Raw genomic sequence first — 19,885 nt, forward strand, 5'->3', positions numbered from 1 at the left:
CCTTCGCTGCTGTACAGGTCGAGACCCTGGGTGTACAGAGAGCCTGTGGGACATGAGCTCGGGATCTATCCCTGGCATGTCGGAAGCTTTCCAGGCGAAGAGGTTGGAATTTTCTTTTAGGAGCTTTATCAACTTTTGTTTTAAGCTTTCTTCCAGGTTGGCTCCTATGTTGGTATTTTTTCCTTCCTCTTCACCGACCTGTATTTCTTCGGTTTTTCCTCCTGGTTAGGGGCGTAGCTCTTCTTTGGTTCTCGTGCCACCGAGCTCTATGGTGTGGACTTCCTTGCCTTTCCCTCTCAAGTTCAGGCTTTCATTGTAGCATTTTCTTGCCAGCTTCTGATCTCCTCGCACCGTTGCTATCCCCGCAAATGTCAAAAATTTCATGCAAAGGTGAGGGGTAGACACCACCGCTCCGAGTCGATTTAGGGTAGCTCTGCCAATCAAGGCATTATATGCTGACCCCACGTCGAGGACTATGAAATCTATGCTCAGAGTTTTGGACTTTTCCCCCTTTTCGAAGGTCGTGTGGAGGGGTAGAAATCCCAGTGGTTTTATCGGCGTGTCGCCTAATCCATATAAGGTATCGGGGTAGGCTCTTAACTCCTTTTCATCCAGTCATAGTTTGTCGAACGCGAGCTTGAAAAGGATATCTGCCGAACTCCCTTGGTCTACTATAGTTCTGTGGAGGTGGGCGTTGGCTAGGATCATGGTTATCACCACTGGATCATCATGTCCAGGGATTATTCCTTGCCCATCCTCCTTTATGAATGAGATTGTGGGGAGGTCGGGTGACTCACTCCCGACCTGGTAAACTCGCTTGAGGTGTCTCTTGCGAGAGGATTTGGTGAGTCCTCCACCCGCGAATCTCCCGAGATCATATGTATATGTCTCTCGGGGGTTTGTGGTGGTGGGTCTCTCCTGTCCTCGTCCTCTCGCTTTCTCTTCCCATGATTCTCCGACCTTTCCATGAGATATCTATCAAGTCGACCTTCTCTGGCCAGCTTTTCTATCACATTTTTAAGGTCGTAGCAATCATTTGTTGAATGACCATAGATCTTATGGTACTCACAGTAATCGCCACGACTTCCCCCCTTTTTATTTTTAATGGGCCTGGGAGGTGGCAGCCTTTCAGTGTTGCAGATCTCTCTGTATACATCCACCATGGAAGCCTTTAGAGGAGTATAAGAGTGATATTTCCTTGGCCTGTCGAGACCGAGTTCTTCTTTCTTCTTGGGCTCTCTTTCCTTCTTTTTTGCAGAGTGGGAATGCCCAGGTCGCCAACTCGGCTCTCGTAGTCTGACATTTTCCTCCATGTTGATGTACTTTTCTGCTCTTTCCTGTACATCGCTCAGGAAGGTGGGGTGCCTTTTTGATATGGACTGTGAGAAGGGACCTTCTCTAAGTCCATTCACTAACCCCATGATGACAGCTTCGGTGGGCAGGTCCTGAATCTCTAAACATGCTTTATTGAACCTTTCCATATAGTCTCGCAAAGGTTCTCCGACCTCCTGCTTTATTCCCAGGAGGCTCGGCGCATGTTTTACTTTATCCTTTTGGATGGAGAACCTCATCATGAATTTTCTCGAGAGGTCTTCAAAGCTGGTGACTGACCTCGGCGGGAGGTTGTCGAACCACTTCATCGCCGCTTTTGACAAGGTAGTCGGAAAGGCTTTGCAGCGAGTTGCATCAGAAGCATCAGCCAGATACATCCGACTTTTGAAATTGCTTAGGTGATGCTTCGGATCAGTGGTTCCGTCATAGAGGTTCATATCAGGGCTTTTGAAGTTTCTTGGAACTTTTGTCCTCATGATGTCCTCACTAAACGGATCTTCTCCTCCCAGGGGCGACTCTTCTCGGTCGCCACGGGAGTTCCGACTTTTCAGAGAAGATTCTATTCTTAAGAGTTTTTCCTCTAACTCTTTTCGTCGCTCTATCTCTTCCCTGAGATTTTGCTCCGCCTCTCGTTGTCGTTCTAACCCCTGTTCCAACTGTTCCAAACGACCTTGGTGGCCATGGACCAACCCCATTAGCTCGGTTGCGTGGGGTGGCCCTTCCTTTCCTGACTCTCGTCCATCTGAGGAGTTTACCTTTGGATTTCTAAACCCAGAGGTGTCTTCTCGATGTTGATCGCTGGCCTCCTGGTGAGGAGTTGAGATCGCATCGTTGTTTCCGGTGTCCAGGTTTTCCTGTTCAGAATCGGACGCCGTATGACCATCTTCCGGTGATTTGTCCGCCATTACTGGTTGATCTCTCAGGTCCCCGACAACGGCGCCAATGTTACGATGGGTAACCGGAGATTATTGGGCTGGACTTGCTGGGTTGGCCCAATCGTCTATGGAGGGAAGCCTTCGGGCGGATTCGCATCTTCAGGGCCTCCGTCCGACTTGTGAATATGAGTGAATGGGGGTGGTACCTGCAAAGACACTCCGATGCCTAAGTCAGCAAGGGGGTAAGCAGGTCTAGAGAGTATTGGGACTTAGTGATATCTGAGAAGTGTCAGTGTATTTATAGTGGTGAACCCATAACCACCGTTGCAGTAGTTCCGCCATTTAAGGTGGATAACCATCCACTTATCTTAGGGAAGTTGAGATATGGCTCCTAGAAGTGGTTAGAGAAATTTTAGGGGCAGTTACTCATTTGAATGAGTGTTTATCTGCCAGCTAATCCTCGTCCCGACTTCTTTAGGGTAAGTCGTGGTAAGGACCGACTTCATAGGAAGAAAGTCGGCGTAGGGCGAGGCTCAATCCTTTGGATTGTGCCTTTCATTTGGACATGGGCCTTATCATTGGGTCAGGGTATGAACAAGATCTATTAATCTTCATCTAATAAAGACCATTATATATATATATATATATTGATCTTTTCGGATTATTAATGTCCTTTTAATAATCTTATTACCAAGAACAATTTAGATTAAATTATAAAAGATTTATCTTTCAATATTATGATCACTATGACAATGATAAATCTAAATTTAATCAAAGACCTTATTATAAATTTTTTAATATAATAACAATAATAAATTATTTGACACATAATATATTGAATTGTGGTTATATTACTTATTCCCAACACTTATTGAAACTGAATTATGTATATTCGATAACAATTTAGTCTTCTATTTCAATTTGTTTGTGTGTTTGAATTTCAATGGATATGCGTAATTATTATTTTCAGCTTATATTTTTCATTTGAGAGCTACTATTTTGATTTTGACGCTTCCTTCATAAATAAGTAAAATTAGTTGTTAGAGTAATTATTTCACCAAAATATTCTCCATATACAAGTCATTTACACAAATAAGTTCAATAAATTATTTACATTTACATGCTCCTGCACGTTTTTTTTCTTTTCCTCCTTCTTCTTTTTCGTCACTTCTGACACTTCGTCTTCTTCTTCTCTTTCTTTTCGTTATTTTTTTCTTTTGTTATCGTCGTCACCAACACTTCTACCACCTCCTCCTCCTCCTCCTCCTTCTCTTCCTCTCTCCTTCTTTTCTCATTGGACTTTCTTCTCGTCTTTTCTTTTTCTCATTTTTCTCCATCATCTTCATCATCATGATCATCATCGTTATAATTATCGTCGTTTTCTTCTTATACGTATCGTCGTTATCGTTATTGTTATCGTAAAAATTTTGCCATATTGATGACGTTGCCTGATCCAAAATTTTTGCCACATAATTTTCTCAAATTTCTTCTTATTTTACTCTCTTAACAAGAATAAAAACAAAAAAAAATCAAACAAAGAAGAAGAAACACATCATGCTGCAAAATTACTTGGAAGAGGATGAACCTATATTCATTCAACTAAAAGAAAGAAATAAGAAAAGAAGAAGAAAAAAAATACAGCATTAAAGAAAATATTTCATGTATTTGTAGCAAATTTCGGTGTAAAGCTAAGATATTTTTGTTTATTATTAAGAAATTTCGGTGTATTTGTACTGATAAATTTTGCATAATTTAAAACTCTTCCTCTTCCTCCTCCTCATCTTTTGATGCTTCTTCTTCTTTTTCATCATCATCAGCATTTTTTTTCTTATTCATTTTTTCTTCTTGTTTTACTCTCTTAATAAGAATAAAAACAAAAAAATCAAACAAAGAAGAAGAAAAAATACATAATGCTACAAAATTACTAAAAAAAATGATGAACCTACATTTATTCAACTAAAAAAAAGAAAGAAATAAGAAAAAAAAAAGAAGGAAAAAATGCAGCATTAAAAAAAATATTTTTGTGTATTTGTAGCGAATTGCAATGTAAAACTAAGACACTTATGTGTATTGTTAAGAATTTTCGGTGTATTTATACTGATAAGTTCTGCATAATTCAAAACTCTTCCTCTTCCTCTTCCTCTTCCTCTTCCTCATCTTCCGTTGCTGCTTCTTCTTTTTCATCATCATTATCATCTTTTTTTTTATTCATCTTTTTCTTCTTATTTTACCTTCTCAAGTTTCTTCCTATTTTACTCTCTTAATAAGAATAAAAATAAAAAAAATCAAACAAAGAAGAAGAAGAAACACATAATGCTACAAAATTACTTGGAAGAGGATAAACTTACATTCATTCAACTAAAAGAAAAAAAAATAAGAAAAAAAAGAAGAAAAAATGCAGCATTAAAAAAAATATATTTTTGTGTATTTGTAACAAACTTCGATGTAAAACTGAGATATTTATGTGTATTGTTAAGAATTTTTGGTGTATTTTATTGATAAGTTTTGTATAATTCAAAACTCTTTCTCTTCCTCATCTTTATTTTCTGCTGCTTCTTCTTCTTCTTTTTTTTCATCATCATCATATTGTTTTTTTTCTTATTCATCTTTTCCTTCTTATTTTATCTTCTTAAGTTTCTTCTTGTTTTATTCTCTTAACAAGAATAAAAACAAAAAAATCAAATAAAGAAGAAGAAGCACATAATGCTGCAAAATTACTTGAAAGATGATGAACCTACATTCATTCAATTAAAAGAAAGAAAGAAATAAGGAAAAAAAGAAGAAAAAAAAATGCAGCATTGAAGAAAATATTTTTGTGTATTTATAGCAAATTTCGGTATAAAACTAAGATATTTATGTGTATTGTTAAAAATTTTTGGTATATTTGTATTGATAAGTTCTGTATAATTCAAAATTCTTTCTGTTCTTTCTCTTCATCTTCTGCTGCTTCTTTCTTCATCATTATCATCATCATTTTCTTTTTTTTATTTTACCTTTTAAAAAAAATACATAATATTATAAAATCAATAGAAAGAAGAGGAGAAAAAATGCAACAACAACAGCAGCAATAAAAAGAACGTCAAAGAGGATAAAACATGCGAAGAAGAAGAAGGAATGCGAAAATAAAGGAGGAGGAATGCAAAGAAGAAGGAGAAGAAAGGAGGAGAAACGCGAGATACAAACGATAGAGGAGGAACGACATGATTTTATGTGCGCGTCATGTAGGTGAATTTTATTAGATTAGAGTTAACTTGTATAAACTTAAATGCCAAAAAAGCTTGTATGTGTAGCAGGTGTCTGCTTTTTTACTATAATAATATAGGGGCCTGCTACACATACAAGTAAAAAAGGCCGTACAAGTTTTACAAGTTATCAGCCCAAACTTCATTAACACGCGCATTAACTCATTTTGAATGGAGCGTAACTACACGCGCCCCACTCAAACGGTTCCTCTTCGTCTTCTTCTTCTTCTTCTTCTTCTCTTCTTCTTCTTCTTCGTCTTCGTCGTCTTCCTCTTCCTCTTCCTCTTCCTCTTCTTCTTCTTCTTCTTCGTTTTTTTTTCGATTTTCATGGTTTCTAAAATTCTTTTTCTTCTTCTTGCTGCACGTTCTTCTTCCTCTTACTCTTCTTCTTCTCCTTTTCTTTCGTTTCTGCATGTTCTTCTTCCTCGTTTTCCTCTTTTTCTTCTTCTTCATTTACGTCTTTTCTCTCTGTTTTCTCTTTTTTTTCGATTTTTCATGGTAAAATCGTTTTTGAAGAAGAAGAAGTAGCAGAAGATGAGGAGGAGAAAGAGAAAGAGTTCTGAATTATGCATAAGATGTACTTCAACGAATTTTGGTTTGGGTGAATTCTTGTAACCGTTTGGGTGTATTTTCTGTAATCCTTTGGGTGTATTTCTGTAATCATTTGGGTGTATTTGAGTGATATCTGACTGATATCTATGGGTGTATCTGACTCATATCTATGGGTGTATCTTACTGATATCTATGGGTGTATTTTTCATTTCAGAAAAAATGGCAGGCAGAAACCAAGCTGAAAAAAATGTAAGAACAAATATATGTCTTCGATCAAATCAGTTTTTCATAATAGAAATATATCTAACTCTAATTTTGCTTTGTTTACAGCAAATCAAGGACCTAAAGTGTGCAACTCATCTGTTGAGTGAGAAATTCAGAAATATGAGCGAGGAGAAGTGATGCAATAAGACTGTCCAGGCCATCCTCATTGTTATTGAGTCCATTTTGTCAGATAGATTCTAATGATATTGTCACAGATTAATGTAACTATTATATACTCTTGTAAGAAATTGAACACATGGTGTAAATATATTTGATCCAATTATAAGTAAATTTTTTTTCCATAATTAAACTCTCTCTGGTGTATTCAAAATGTCTGATTTACAGGTACTATAATATGAAGTGGTGATCCAGATAGATTGGAACCCATATATGACGGTCTGCATAGAGATCTGCATAATACACCCAAACACAGACTATAAATACACCCGATAAAAAATTAAATTTACACCTCTGCTGCAGATTTTAACCCAACACTACCAGAAAGTCACTTGTTGTCCACAAGACCAAAATTAATTAAACTCTCTCTAGTGTATTCAAAATGTCTGATTTACAGGTACTATAATATGAAGTGGTGATCCAGATAGATTGGAACCCATATATGACGGTCTGCATAGAGATCTGCATAATACACCCAAACACAGACTATAAATACACCCGATAAAAAATTAAATTTACATCTCTGCTGCAGATTTTAACCCAACACTACCAGAAAGTCACTTGTTGTCCACAAGACCAAAATTAATTAAACTCTCTCTAGTGTATTCAAAATGTCTGATTTATAGGTACTATAATATGAAGTGGTGATCCAGATAGATTGGAACCCATATATGACGGTCTGCATAGAGATCTGCATAATACACCCAAACACAGACTATAAATACACCCGATAAAAAATTAAATTTACACCTCTGCTGCAGATTTTAACCCAACACTACCTGAAAGCCACTTGTTGTCCACAAGACCAAAATTAATTAAACTCTCTCTGGTGTATTCAAAATGTCTGATTTACAGGTACTATAATATGAAGTGGTGATCCAGAATTTCAAATAGATTGGAACCCATATATGACGGTCTGCATAGAGATCTGCATAATACACCCAAACACAGACTATAAATACACCCGATAAAAAATTAAATTTACACCTCTGCTGCAGATTTTAACCCAACACTACCAGAAAGTCACTTGTTGTCCACAAGACCAAAATTAATTAAACTCTCTCTAGTGTATTCAAAATGTCTGATTTATAGGTACTATAATATGAAGTGGTGATCCAGATAGATTGGAACCCATATATGACGGTCTGCATAGAGATCTGCATAATACACCCAAACACAGACTATAAATACACCCGATAAAAAATTAAATTTACACCTCTGCTGCAGATTTTAACCCAACACTACCTGAAAGCCACTTGTTGTCCACAAGACCAAAATTAATTAAACTCTCTCTGGTGTATTCAAAATGTCTGATTTACAGGTACTATAATATGAAGTGGTGATCCAGAATTTCAAATAGATTGGAACCCATATATGACGGTCTGCATAGAGATCTGCATAATACACCCAAACACAGACTATAAATACACCCGATAAAAAATTAAATTTACACCTCTGCTGCAGATTTTAACCCAACACTACCTGAAAGCCACTTGTTGTCCACAAGACCAAAATTAATTAAACTCTCTCTGGTGTATTCAAAATGTCTGATTTATAGGTACTATAATATGAAGTGGTGATCCAGAATTTCAAATAGATTGGAACCCATATATGACGGTCTGCATAGAGATCTGCATAATACACCCAAACACAGACTATAAATACACCCGATAAAAAATTAAATTTACACCTCTGCTGCAGATTTTAACCCAACACTACCTGAAAGCCACTTGTTGTCCACAAGACCAAAATTTAGCAGAAAATCATTCCAATTCCTATCAAATGAGTCTTTGCTATGAGGGTTTCATTTTTCCTCTTTGCTACATGTAATCAATTGATTCTTAATCTCGTTTTCCTTCCTATTTGTGCTCCACTTCGCCCTGATTCAGCTGACAATCTGAGGTTGAATCATCTATTATCTTCAAAACGAGTTCAAACTTTGATTTCAGAAACCAGAAAATCGAAAAGAAAACGAAGCTGGAGTTACAGAGAGAAGAACTAACGTCAATGACGAAGAACAAACCAATGAGAAAGGAGAAGAAAAGAACGATCGAAAAACCAGGGGAAGACGCGCGAGAAGAAGAACGATGAAATTTGGAAAGAAGGAAAACAAAGAAGGAAACAAATCTTTTAAATTTGGTAGTTATACAAACGCGGGATCTTTGTATAGCGCGTGTAAGTGACGTAGGAGTTGCAACGCGTTTTAGTGGATTAGGCGTTAATGAACTTGTAATAATTACAAGCCCTAATCGCTTGTATACTGAGCTTTTCCCAATAATATAATACTAACCGAGGTTAAATGAATTATGAAACTTTGCAATTTTGGATTGTTTCTTAGATTCAATTTTACATGATATTTATTTTGTGAATGATCTCCTATTCTATTTATGGAGTATTTAACCGGATTGTATTCAATCTTCAATGGACTAAATTTAAGAAACTGCACCGCAAAAAGCAATGCTAGGATTTTTAGTAAAATAAATTATATCCATTCATTTGTTTTTCATACTAATCCAGCTTCAAGCCATTTTCCCCCCTCTTTGAATCCATGAACTCATGAAGTCCGTGAAGGATTTCTCGTTTGATGATTTGACTCCCCAGTCTTTGTCACCATGGGTAAATTTTCCTTTTCCAAATTGAGAATTTTGCATGCTCCACAAAGCATCATATTCCAATGTCAAAAGTTAGGACCTTGTGATATTTGACATCTCCAAATATAAAATTCTTTTTTTTCCCCTATAAGTTAAAGCCAATTTCATTCATTAGAAGAGTTCTATATCATAGATCTTTTGAGAAATGGGTTTGGTTGGAGGGGAGGAGGCAGCGCAAGAGGCGGCGGGGCGTGAGGAGAGAATTCTTGTCTCTGTTCGTTTGAGGCCTCTGAACGATAAAGAGATCAGTAGACATGATGTGTGTGATTGGGAATGCATTAACGACACCACCGTCGCTTCCCGGAACAATAATAACCTTTCAGCTTCAGAGAGGTCCCTCTATCCAACATCATATACATTTGGTACAAACATGCTTTAATTTGCCTCTCAACTCATTCACCATGTGGTGTTGTTTATAACTTTAGGATTAATTGTTGCACTTTACTTTATATACGTTTTGGGTGTAGACCGAGTATTTAGGCCGGATTGTCCCACAAGGCAGGTGTATGAAACAGCAGCAAAGGAAGTTGCTCTCTCAGTTCTCAAAGGCATCAACTGTGAGTTCTTATTTCCTCTTAAGTACTTTTTCGTTTGCCAGTAAAACCACATAATATTGGCCCTTCTCATTTTTGTATTAAACAATAATTGGTGCTTATTAACAAAAACAAATTCCTTCACAATATTAGTAATTAAGACAATATCCATATTACAAAAGATACCGTGTGCACAAAAAAAAATGAGTTACAAAATCTAGTATCATATATTGTGTATAAATAATTAAATACATGTGTTATTTAACTCATTTTTAATATATATTTTATATTTTAACTTGTATTTTATACATATAGTTTATTTTGTGGCTGATTTTAGTGTAAATATAACATGATTATAGTTTTTACAAGATCAAAAATATTATATATATAAAAAAAATCAGTCACTATATATTTATATATAAATACATGCGTTGTTTAATTCATTTTCAAAATATATTTTATATTCCAACATTTATTTTATATTGGTATATAGCATGCTTGTCACAGGATTTAGAAGTGTGTGGATCTTCCTTTACTATTTCATAAGCATGGAAACCCATGAAAATTTCATATTAACATGTTAATGTGATTGTCTAATTGATCAGCAAGCATATTTGCATACGGACAAACAAGCAGTGGAAAGACATACACTATGAGTGGTGTAACTGAATATGCTGTAGCAGACATTTTTAACCATATACAGAAGGTAAATAATAATAATTATACGCTTGACGAACACAATGTATATATTAACTTTCTTTCTCAAAACCTTATTTTAATTTGGATTAAGTTCCCTTAATTATAGGAAAAGGAAGAAAGGGAATTTGTTCTGAAATTTTCAGCGTTGGAGATCTACAATGAATCTGTCAGGGACCTCCTTACAGCAGATACTACGCCTCTCAGACTTCTTGATGATCCAGAGGTAAATAATATATGTTTTCTTGAGCGTATTAAATTAAAGCACTAATTTAACTCTAAAAATAAAAAAAAAAAGGTTTATAATTTTATCTCAAAAAATATTATAATAAACCTTTGATTATATATGTGAATTTAGTTTGATTGCCAAGAAAAAAAAAAGTATTATTTGAGTTAAGAGTGGTTAATTTTCAAGTGTTAGCAAAACATTTTTTATAAGTAACTAACAGAACTACTATTTGAACAGAGAGGGACAGTTGTTGAGAGACTCACTGAGGCAACTCTACGTGACTGGAATCATTTTAAAGAACTTCTTTCTTTTTGTGAAGGTAAGGATGGTTTTGAACTATATGCTTGCTTTGATTGGTTTTCCTACTTTGTTTTTCTTCATCTATTTTCTCCTATATGTCTTTTATTTTTCTTTTCCTTTTTAGAATATATTCCTCATACAATTTGATTGCTTTTATCAGCTCAGAGGAAGATAGGGGAGACATCCCTGAATGAAGCAAGTTCCAGATCTCATCAAATTCTAAAACTGGTATGTATAATTGTATAGACAGAAAATTACTATTAAATCAATTTCGTGTAAAATACATGTTAACATATAAAATAAATATTAAAAACAAATCAAACAATATATATATATGGCGACTGATTTAGTAGTTAAATTTTTTATATACACATAGTATTTTAGTTTTCAATATAAGTCTATTTACTTAATTGCTATTATTTTTAAAATTGATTACTTAAGTGTCATTTATTTGAATTAAATTACCAATATGCTATTGTTTTTCTATAACAATAAACTAATAAAATTATTTTATTTTATAGTTTTTATAATGTTTTATAGGGTGTTTTGAGCTCCCAAAAATGGTTTTGAAAAGTAAAAAGTTCATATTAATGAATTTTGATTAGATCAGGTATTTCCTTTGGGTTCAAATTTTCAAAAGCTACTTAAAGAAAAACTCAAAAATAAATAATTTTATTATTATTATTATTATATAAAAGAACATATTAATCTTATATTTTAAAGGAGTAAAACTTTCAAATAACTAGTTTTAAAGAAGAGTTACAATTAGTTCAAAAGACCATATGATTCTTTACATTATTGCTTACATTTCTTAGCCTTATGTTCTGTTTTTTTTTTCTTAGACAGTTGAAAGCTGTCCATGCGATTTTTTGGTAATCGATAGATCAAGCTCTCTTGCTGCCTCTGTGGTACGAAAGATTCATGCAAATTTCAGGAGAATATATACGTGAGAATTACTTTATTATGTAAAAAGGAAATTAAGAAATTGAAAATGTTGGATTTTTTATTTGGTGCAGAATTTTATTGATCTTGCTGGGAGTGAACGTGCATCACAAACCCATGCAGCTGGTGCAAGGTTGAAAGAGGGTAGCCACATTAATCGAAGTTTACTAACTTTAGGAACTTGTATCCGTAAACTCAGGTTAGCTTTCCCATTTTGTTTCATTCAATTTGATAAATGTTAGAATGTGTTACAATTAACTCGCCAAATTTTTATTGAATTTAATTTTGATGCATCAATTACGTACCATTTTATCAATAAAAATAACTATCTTTTAAATTGTTTACATGAATGATCATTCAAAAAACAAATGTAATTATATAATTATGTAAAATGTTTTACATTGTGAAGACATCAAAATTAAATTTAATTCACATTTTTATTTTGATGATTATTTGGCCTCTCACACACCTTTTCTTTATTTCCTGATATGTCAACTTATCTAATGGCATATCCTAACATTTTACATTAGGTTTTTATTAACACCACTAACAAAAGAATTAAATATATATGTTATTTCACAAAAGAATTAAATATATATGTTATTTGTTAAAAAATATTAAAATGATAAAAAACTCAAAATTTTTTATTTAAAAATTAAGAAGATAATTAAAAAAAACAACTATGTACATTATACAAAAAATCAACCACCAATATAATATATTAAAATATTAAATACATATTAAAAATAAGTTAAACAACATATATATTTATAAAAAATATAAAATAACTAATTTTGATATGCAGATAACATTTTTATATAGAAAGTTAGGAGGACAAAATTGTAGTGCATTCAGATTTAGGACAATCTAGTAGTATCCAACTTAAAATAGTGTAAAGAAAGTTAACTAACTAATTGAATTGCAGCAAAGGGGGAAAAGGTGGACACATTCCTTTCAGAGACTCAAAGCTAACTCGCATACTACAATCTTCATTAGGAGGGAATGCCAAAACTGCAATAATCTGCACCATGAGCCCAGCAAGAAGCCATGCTGAGCAAACTAGAAACACCCTTTTATTTGCAAGTTGTGCTCGTCAAGTTTCAACTAGCCCACAAGTCAACGCAGTGTTGTCTGATAAAGCATTGGTCAAACAATTGCAAAAAGAGTTGACAAGATTGGAGACTGAGTTGAGAGCATCATTGACATCCCAACGAAAATCTAATTCTGTAGAAGTGCTCAAAGAAAAAGACCTTGAAATTGAGAAGGTACCCAACGTAAATCTAACTTTTAAGATTCAGATTTAGGATTTTTTTTAATTTTCAATGGAATTACTCTTTGAGAGCCATTTCGATAAAGACGTCTAAAACGTCTTTTTTTAAAAGATATTTTTTAATAATTAAAATTTAACACATATAATCGATTAAATTGTGTTATTTTTGTCAAAATTAGGCCAGATAAATTAATTTGACCGAAAAATGATGAATCAAATTTTAAATCGGTCTAAATTAATATTATTTTTTATAAAAAATTACTACAATACACCTATTATAGAAAATAACTAAAATACTCTTATTATATATATTAATTTTGAGAATTCTAAATTTTAGCTCCTTTTTTTCTTTGTCGTCATAGGGTTAGCATTTAGAGTTTTCAAAATCAATATATATATAATAGAGGTATTTTAGTTATTTTTTATAATAGGGATATTGTAGTCATTTTTTATAAAAAACTATTAATTTATACCAGTTTAAAATTTAATTTATTAATTTTTTGATTAAACTGATTTGTTCGGTCTAATTTAATAAAAATAACACAGTTTAATTGATTATATGTGTTAAATTTTAATTTTTAAAAAATATCTTTAAAAAAAGACGTTTTTGACATCTTTATCTAAGTAGTTTCCTTACTTTTTAGGAAGTATAGAATTCCTTATTTTATCAAAGTATATTAATATTCGTGGCATATTAATAAAGACTAACATGTAATTATCTTCACATGAAATTGATAGTTAAAATCGTCATCTAATTGTTCTTAATTAATTATTTCATCTGAAGATATCTGCATATAAATTTTTACATATTTTTATTCAAAATTTTTATGATTTGTTGTTTTTATTTCAATAGAAAACAATAAAATGTGCTCATTTTTAGACACATCCTCATTCTAAGAAAAACTTCTAAAAAACATAATAATAAGGAATTCCATTTTCATTATTTTGTAATTTTCAAAATTTTGCAAAAATAGGTACGATAAAAATAATGAAAATGATGAGAATATTTTATATCTTTATTTTATATTTTTCAAAAATTTTAAAATAAAAAAAGTGAGATAAAAAAATTAAACACAAAATGCTCTAATATAAATTCACCATAAATATAATATTTCAATATATGAAATTCCTTAAAAAAATTATAGTTTTGAGCATATGTCCATTTAAAAGTTGAATATGCATGAAGTATTTGTTATGTACTTGCAGTTAAGGAAAGAAATATCAGATCTAACTATGCAACGGGATCTTGCTCAATCTCAAATTAAAGACATGCTTCAAGTTGTTGGGGACGAGTTGTCCTCCTCTGAATCTGTAAGCACATGCCTTTTGCCTACTCAAAAATATGAAAGGCTTGTTTGTTTGAACAAATATTTTCGGTTTTTAATTTTTAGTATTTTATTATTTTAAAATTTTCTGAAAATAATTTAATTTTGTTATCTTTTTTTATTTAGATTTTCAATTTTTCTTACAAAATTATAACAACGTTAAACATTTTAACATTTAAAATGAATGTATAAACCAAACATACCCTAGTAATAGATAATTCGATATTGATAATAGATAAAAAGTATTAAGTGAAGACCAAAAATTATTTACCAAATAAGTCATTATATATATATATATATATATATATATATATATATATATATATATATATATATTTAATTCATTTTATTTTATATTTTATATTTCAATATGTATACTATAATAGTATTTGTTTTAGTGACTGCTTTTTTGTGCACAAGATTGGATATACAAAAAGATAAAAATCTATATTTAATACATTTAATTAAATTATAATTTAATAATTTTTTACTATAAATTTCATATAAAGACAATTAAATGCAAATTTTCACCAAACTAAAAATAGTGTCTACTATTTTATGCGTACAATACACTTTTTACTCTTGGAGTTTTGGTATGAAAGTGATTCGATTAAAATTAAGAAAACATAGAAATATAAATTTTTTCTTATTCATATTTAACTCTAATTATTCATCAAAAACCTGCAGGAGAGCTTGGATATTGGCTATCCCAGATTGCGCGTGCGAAGGTCATGGGACTTCGAAAACCAACAAGATGGACCAAATCTATTTAGTTTGAACAGTTTTGATAAGATAAAATATTTTGAAAATTCTTTGTATTCAGATGGAAATAGTTCTGATGACAACTTTTTCCAACTCCCCGACTTGGAAAAGCATCTTCCCCTCAGAATTTCTCCCTTGATATTACCAATTTTAACTCCTGATGTTGATTCAAATAAAAACAACACTAAAGAACATGATGATGATGACAACTTCACTAAGCAAAAAACAAAATGCATTATTGACTCTGAAGGCACAATTTCAGACTCTAGTGCCTCGTCTCCCGAGGCAAATACAATTAGACTGGGAGGAAAAAAGTTGACTGAAGTTGACTGTACACAGGAGGAGAATAATGCATATTTTGAATTAAAGAAAAAGAAAGATTTTATTCCTCTTCCCTTGCGAAACAAGTTATCTCCATCACCAAGGCCAGGGTATGCGAAAATGACGAGAAGCACAAGTTGTAAAGCAAGCATTATGAGGGATCCTTCTCCGGATTGGTTCGACGAGGAAGATATAGCTCGATATGGAACTCCCATGGTCGTGGGAATGGGAAAAGACTTTAGGCAGAGACCTGTGGGATTCCCAAGTAGGTCGCATACACTGAACTATGATGCTGATGCCGAACGAGCTTCGCCTTTTCGCGATGGGAATCCACCGGAAAGTGCTTCCATTACTACTCCAGAACATGTGAGAAGGGTTACTTTTAAGGACATTGATGCCAATGGTTCTTTAGTTTCAGAACTAAAGGAAAAGATAGATCTTGGAAGTTCTAATAATAATCTACAGGTATGCTTCTCCATTCTTATAACAATCTAGCTTAATATTGGTCTTATTTCCAATCGAGAAAGTTTAGGAGTCAATACTTTTATTAAAATTTGTCCCGCACTTAATTAGTAAAAGAAAAGTGAGTAATTCCACATTATTAAATGTAATCTTACACCTTTAAAAATATTAATAATGACTAATTGATGATTACAAATCACAAAATTTACTAGTCCTCTAGCATTCCTCTTTGTTATGCAGTTCTACTAATATAGAGGGAAAAAAATATATAAATATTAGTAAATCTCTCTAAAGATTTGTTTGGTGAATTTGTTTTTTTCTAAAGATGTAAGTGTTATGCATACATTAACAAATCAATAATGTTATTTAAACAACTATCATTGCAAACTGCGCTTAAGTTATTAACACCCACAATTAATTGATCTAAGATTACTCACATAAATGACACTATCATATTTTTCCCTCAAATTCACTAGCACTCACAAAAAAATAAAAAAAAAAAGACAAGAAGCTTTTCATCATAAGCATTTTCATTCATGGAACCTAGCACATTACAGACACATATACATGCCTTTAACATAGGCAACACTTTGTGAATAAAATATTAATTCAAACATGACTTGGTGATGAAGGAATGAACTTGCAGTAGTTGTATCTGAGAAAACATGAGTTATCATGGTAATTTTATCCAAATTAAGTCTGATTTGTCAAATTTGACAACTTTAACAGTTTCTTGTTTTGGCTACCGTTAATTGTTTCATCTTTGATAGTTTTCAACTTGGAACTTCCAATTTATACTTACTTTTGAAACTGCTAGATATAGATGATTTAATTGCTAATATTACATTACAAAACAATTATATATACAAAAGAAAAAGATATATAATTAAGTGTATAAATATACATTATATCTAGTTATTCAATGACAGTGTTTTAAAAAGCAGCACTACCATATTATTAACAAAAAGACCATTCTTTAACTTTATTTATTTGCATGACAGGAATCCAAAGATGTTGCCTTGGGCTCAAAGCAATCTGAAGATGAAAAAAATTCAAACTGGCCTTCAGAATTTAAGAGGCTACAAAGAGAGATTGTTGAACTCTGGAATGTATGTAATGTTTCATTAATTCATAGGAGTTACTTCTTCCTTCTCTTCAAAGGGGATCCATCAGATTCTATCTATATGGAGGTAGAGCTTAGAAGGTTGTCTTATCTAAAACAAACGTTTTCCCCTGATTCAAGGTAAGTATGCATGTATATATGTTTTATTAAGCGATTATGATAGGATTACATTAAAATTAACTACTAAAATTAGTCATCATTAGTGTAAAATACATATACAAAATACATATTAATATTAAATAAATTAAACTATACACGTATTTATACATAAATTTACTAGTGGTTAATTTTGATATATATTTAATATTTTTGTTTATCAGTACAACAATGTTAGATGTATATAAAAAAATAGTCACTATATTAATCATCTGTATAGATTACGTATTAAAATACAAAATACACATTTAAAATATATTTATATATAAATGCGTGTGGTGTTTAATTCATTTTAAATGTGTATTTTATATTTCAAGTATACGAATGATTGTTCACATAACTTTTTTATTTTAAGGATACGAGAGAATCGCTAATTTTAGGGAAAAAAAAGTATTTCTATTTATAAAAAAAAAATAGCTTTACGTTTTCTAAAAGGCAAGCTAAACTCATCCATAGTCATTTGGAGTACTAAATTGATACCTTTAGATTCATGACTTTGTAAGATAAGATTGATGACGTGATGTGTTTTCCTTTGCAAATAGCGCAAAATATCTTAAGAAAGAGAGACAAATGTTGAGCAAGAAGATGCACAAGAAGCTACCAAAATGTGAGAGAAACAAGCTGTATGTGGAATGGCGTATTGATAGGCATTCAAAGCATAGGAGGTTGCAATTGGCGAACCTATTATGGTCAGACACAGAAGACATGGATCGTGTTAGAGAGAGTGCCGCCATTGTTACAAGGTTGGTTGGAACAGTGGAGCCAGATCAAGCTTACAAGGAGATGTTTGGTCTCAACTTCGCCCCGAGACGCAAACCTAAGAAATCTTTTGCTTGGACTGCCACAATGAAAAAACGTATTTTGTGAATTAATAGGGATGAACTTTACCCAAATACTAGTTCACTTTTGTTCATCCAAGTAACTTTCATCAGCTATATTTTGCAAAGTTGAGCAGTCTTCATGCCAATCACTAACTTAATAGGAGATATGAGTTCCTTTTATGTATATAAATATTTATTTTTTTAGAAAATAAAAGTATTATTATGTTATACCATTAAACTAATATTTCTTAACACAAAATCTGAACGCTAAGAAAACTGACCCATAATGTTTTGAAAATTGAAACTAACTCGATTAATATCCACAAAAGATCGAATGTGAATTTAATAAAGTCTATCTCCTAGGGTTAAAGCCAGATAGGGTTACCTGAACAGGAATTTGATGAGGGGTAGATGGATAAATTGGTATGTGATGATAATAGATGATACCTCTAATTTCAAACGACGATAGAAGTACTTGTAATGGCACACCGATATCCAACTTAAAAGGGCTCAAGGAGGTAACGTGAGGTGAGTTAGGGTTTTAGTATGTGTGTGACATACTTGATGGGATATCTATGTACTTAACTATTTTTTATTTCCTAATCAATTGTGAAGAGTGAAGACCACTTGAAAACTTTTTTAACCAAAATAATTATTATAGACAAGACTATTTTATTAAAAAATAATTAATATAGAGATAATATTTTTTTTCTTAACCAACTTCTAAAACACACTAATTAATAATGTTATATTTAGGAATCTAAGCTTTGATTTGGTTATTAATTAATTAGCTAGTGTTTCAAAGTTAATTATTACTATTTATTATTTTTTATTGAGTTGATTTATTTCTTTTTAATTCATATTAGATCAAATTTAACAATATAATTATTTTATATTAAGTTAAACAAAATAAATCTTTTAACAATGAAACAAATTAAATAAATATACATAAAAATAAATTAAATAATATATATTTATACATAAATACATAATGACTAATTTTATGATTGATTTTTTATTTATACATAACATTTTTGTTATAAGAAATTGTGGACAACTCATACCTTAATTGATATGCTAATTGACGATTAGTGGATTAATATTACAATTAGAATAATTGACGTAAGTAATTTAGCTTTTGTTGCCTAATGACTAGTTCTGTTGAAAGATAACGAGAAGAAAATATAATCATATGCTAAATTTATATTTCAGTATTGGCTTATTGCAACATATAAAGTAAAAATGAGTCGAAAGAAAATATACATTTTAAATAATAAAGTTCTTTGTACAAAACAAAAAATAATAAAGCTCTCTCTTCCTCTCAATACACATACAATAAAATTAGAGTAAAATATCATTTTATTTTCAATATTTTGAAGTAAGTCTCAAAGTTGTTTTAATATTTAAATTATCTTATTTAAGTTTTTAACGTTTCAAAATCGTCTTAATATTGATCTGTCGTTAGTAATATGTTAACAAAGTTGACGATAGAACACATTGATACAATTTTAAAATGTTAGAGACTTAAACAAGACAAAAATATTAGGAACAAAAACGATACAATACTCTTAAAATAATACAAAATCAACTAAAATAAAAGTGAAATTCAACAAAATGAATTACTTCACGGTTATGAATTCAAGTTTTTTACTCAACTTTAAGACTTACCTAAACCTTAATAAACCTTAAGGACAAAATGACACTTTTACTCAATAAAATTATAAAAGACCTCCCATTACAACTCACAAAGTGTAATCGTACTGCCTTATCCTTAGACAAACTATTCTATGGAGCTTCATGGACAGCTCCATTGATGGAGCTGTTCTAGCTGTTAAAAATAACAAAAATTCTA

The 19,885-nt window shown here is 31.7% G+C and overlaps 1 protein-coding gene across 1 annotated transcript; it reads left to right on the forward strand.

The window, feature by feature from the left end:
* Positions 1 to 9,004: 9,004 nt before the first annotated feature.
* LOC112720311 (kinesin-like protein KIN-7H) lies at positions 9,005 to 18,271 on the forward strand. Its single transcript, XM_029290009.2, has 13 exons — positions 9,005 to 9,455; positions 9,561 to 9,650; positions 10,232 to 10,332; positions 10,432 to 10,548; positions 10,789 to 10,870; positions 11,012 to 11,079; positions 11,694 to 11,759; positions 11,868 to 11,992; positions 12,719 to 13,058; positions 14,270 to 14,374; positions 15,076 to 15,936; positions 16,935 to 17,176; positions 17,755 to 18,271. Exons 1-13 carry the CDS (start codon positions 9,239 to 9,241, stop codon positions 18,077 to 18,079), a joined length of 2,739 nt encoding a protein of 912 aa, XP_029145842.1. The 5' UTR covers positions 9,005 to 9,238; the 3' UTR covers positions 18,080 to 18,271.
* Positions 18,272 to 19,885: the final 1,614 nt, after the last annotated feature.

Source organism: Arachis hypogaea, chromosome 11 (genome assembly GCF_003086295.3).
Source record: "Arachis hypogaea cultivar Tifrunner chromosome 11, arahy.Tifrunner.gnm2.J5K5, whole genome shotgun sequence".
NCBI lineage: Eukaryota > Viridiplantae > Streptophyta > Magnoliopsida > Fabales > Fabaceae > Arachis > Arachis hypogaea.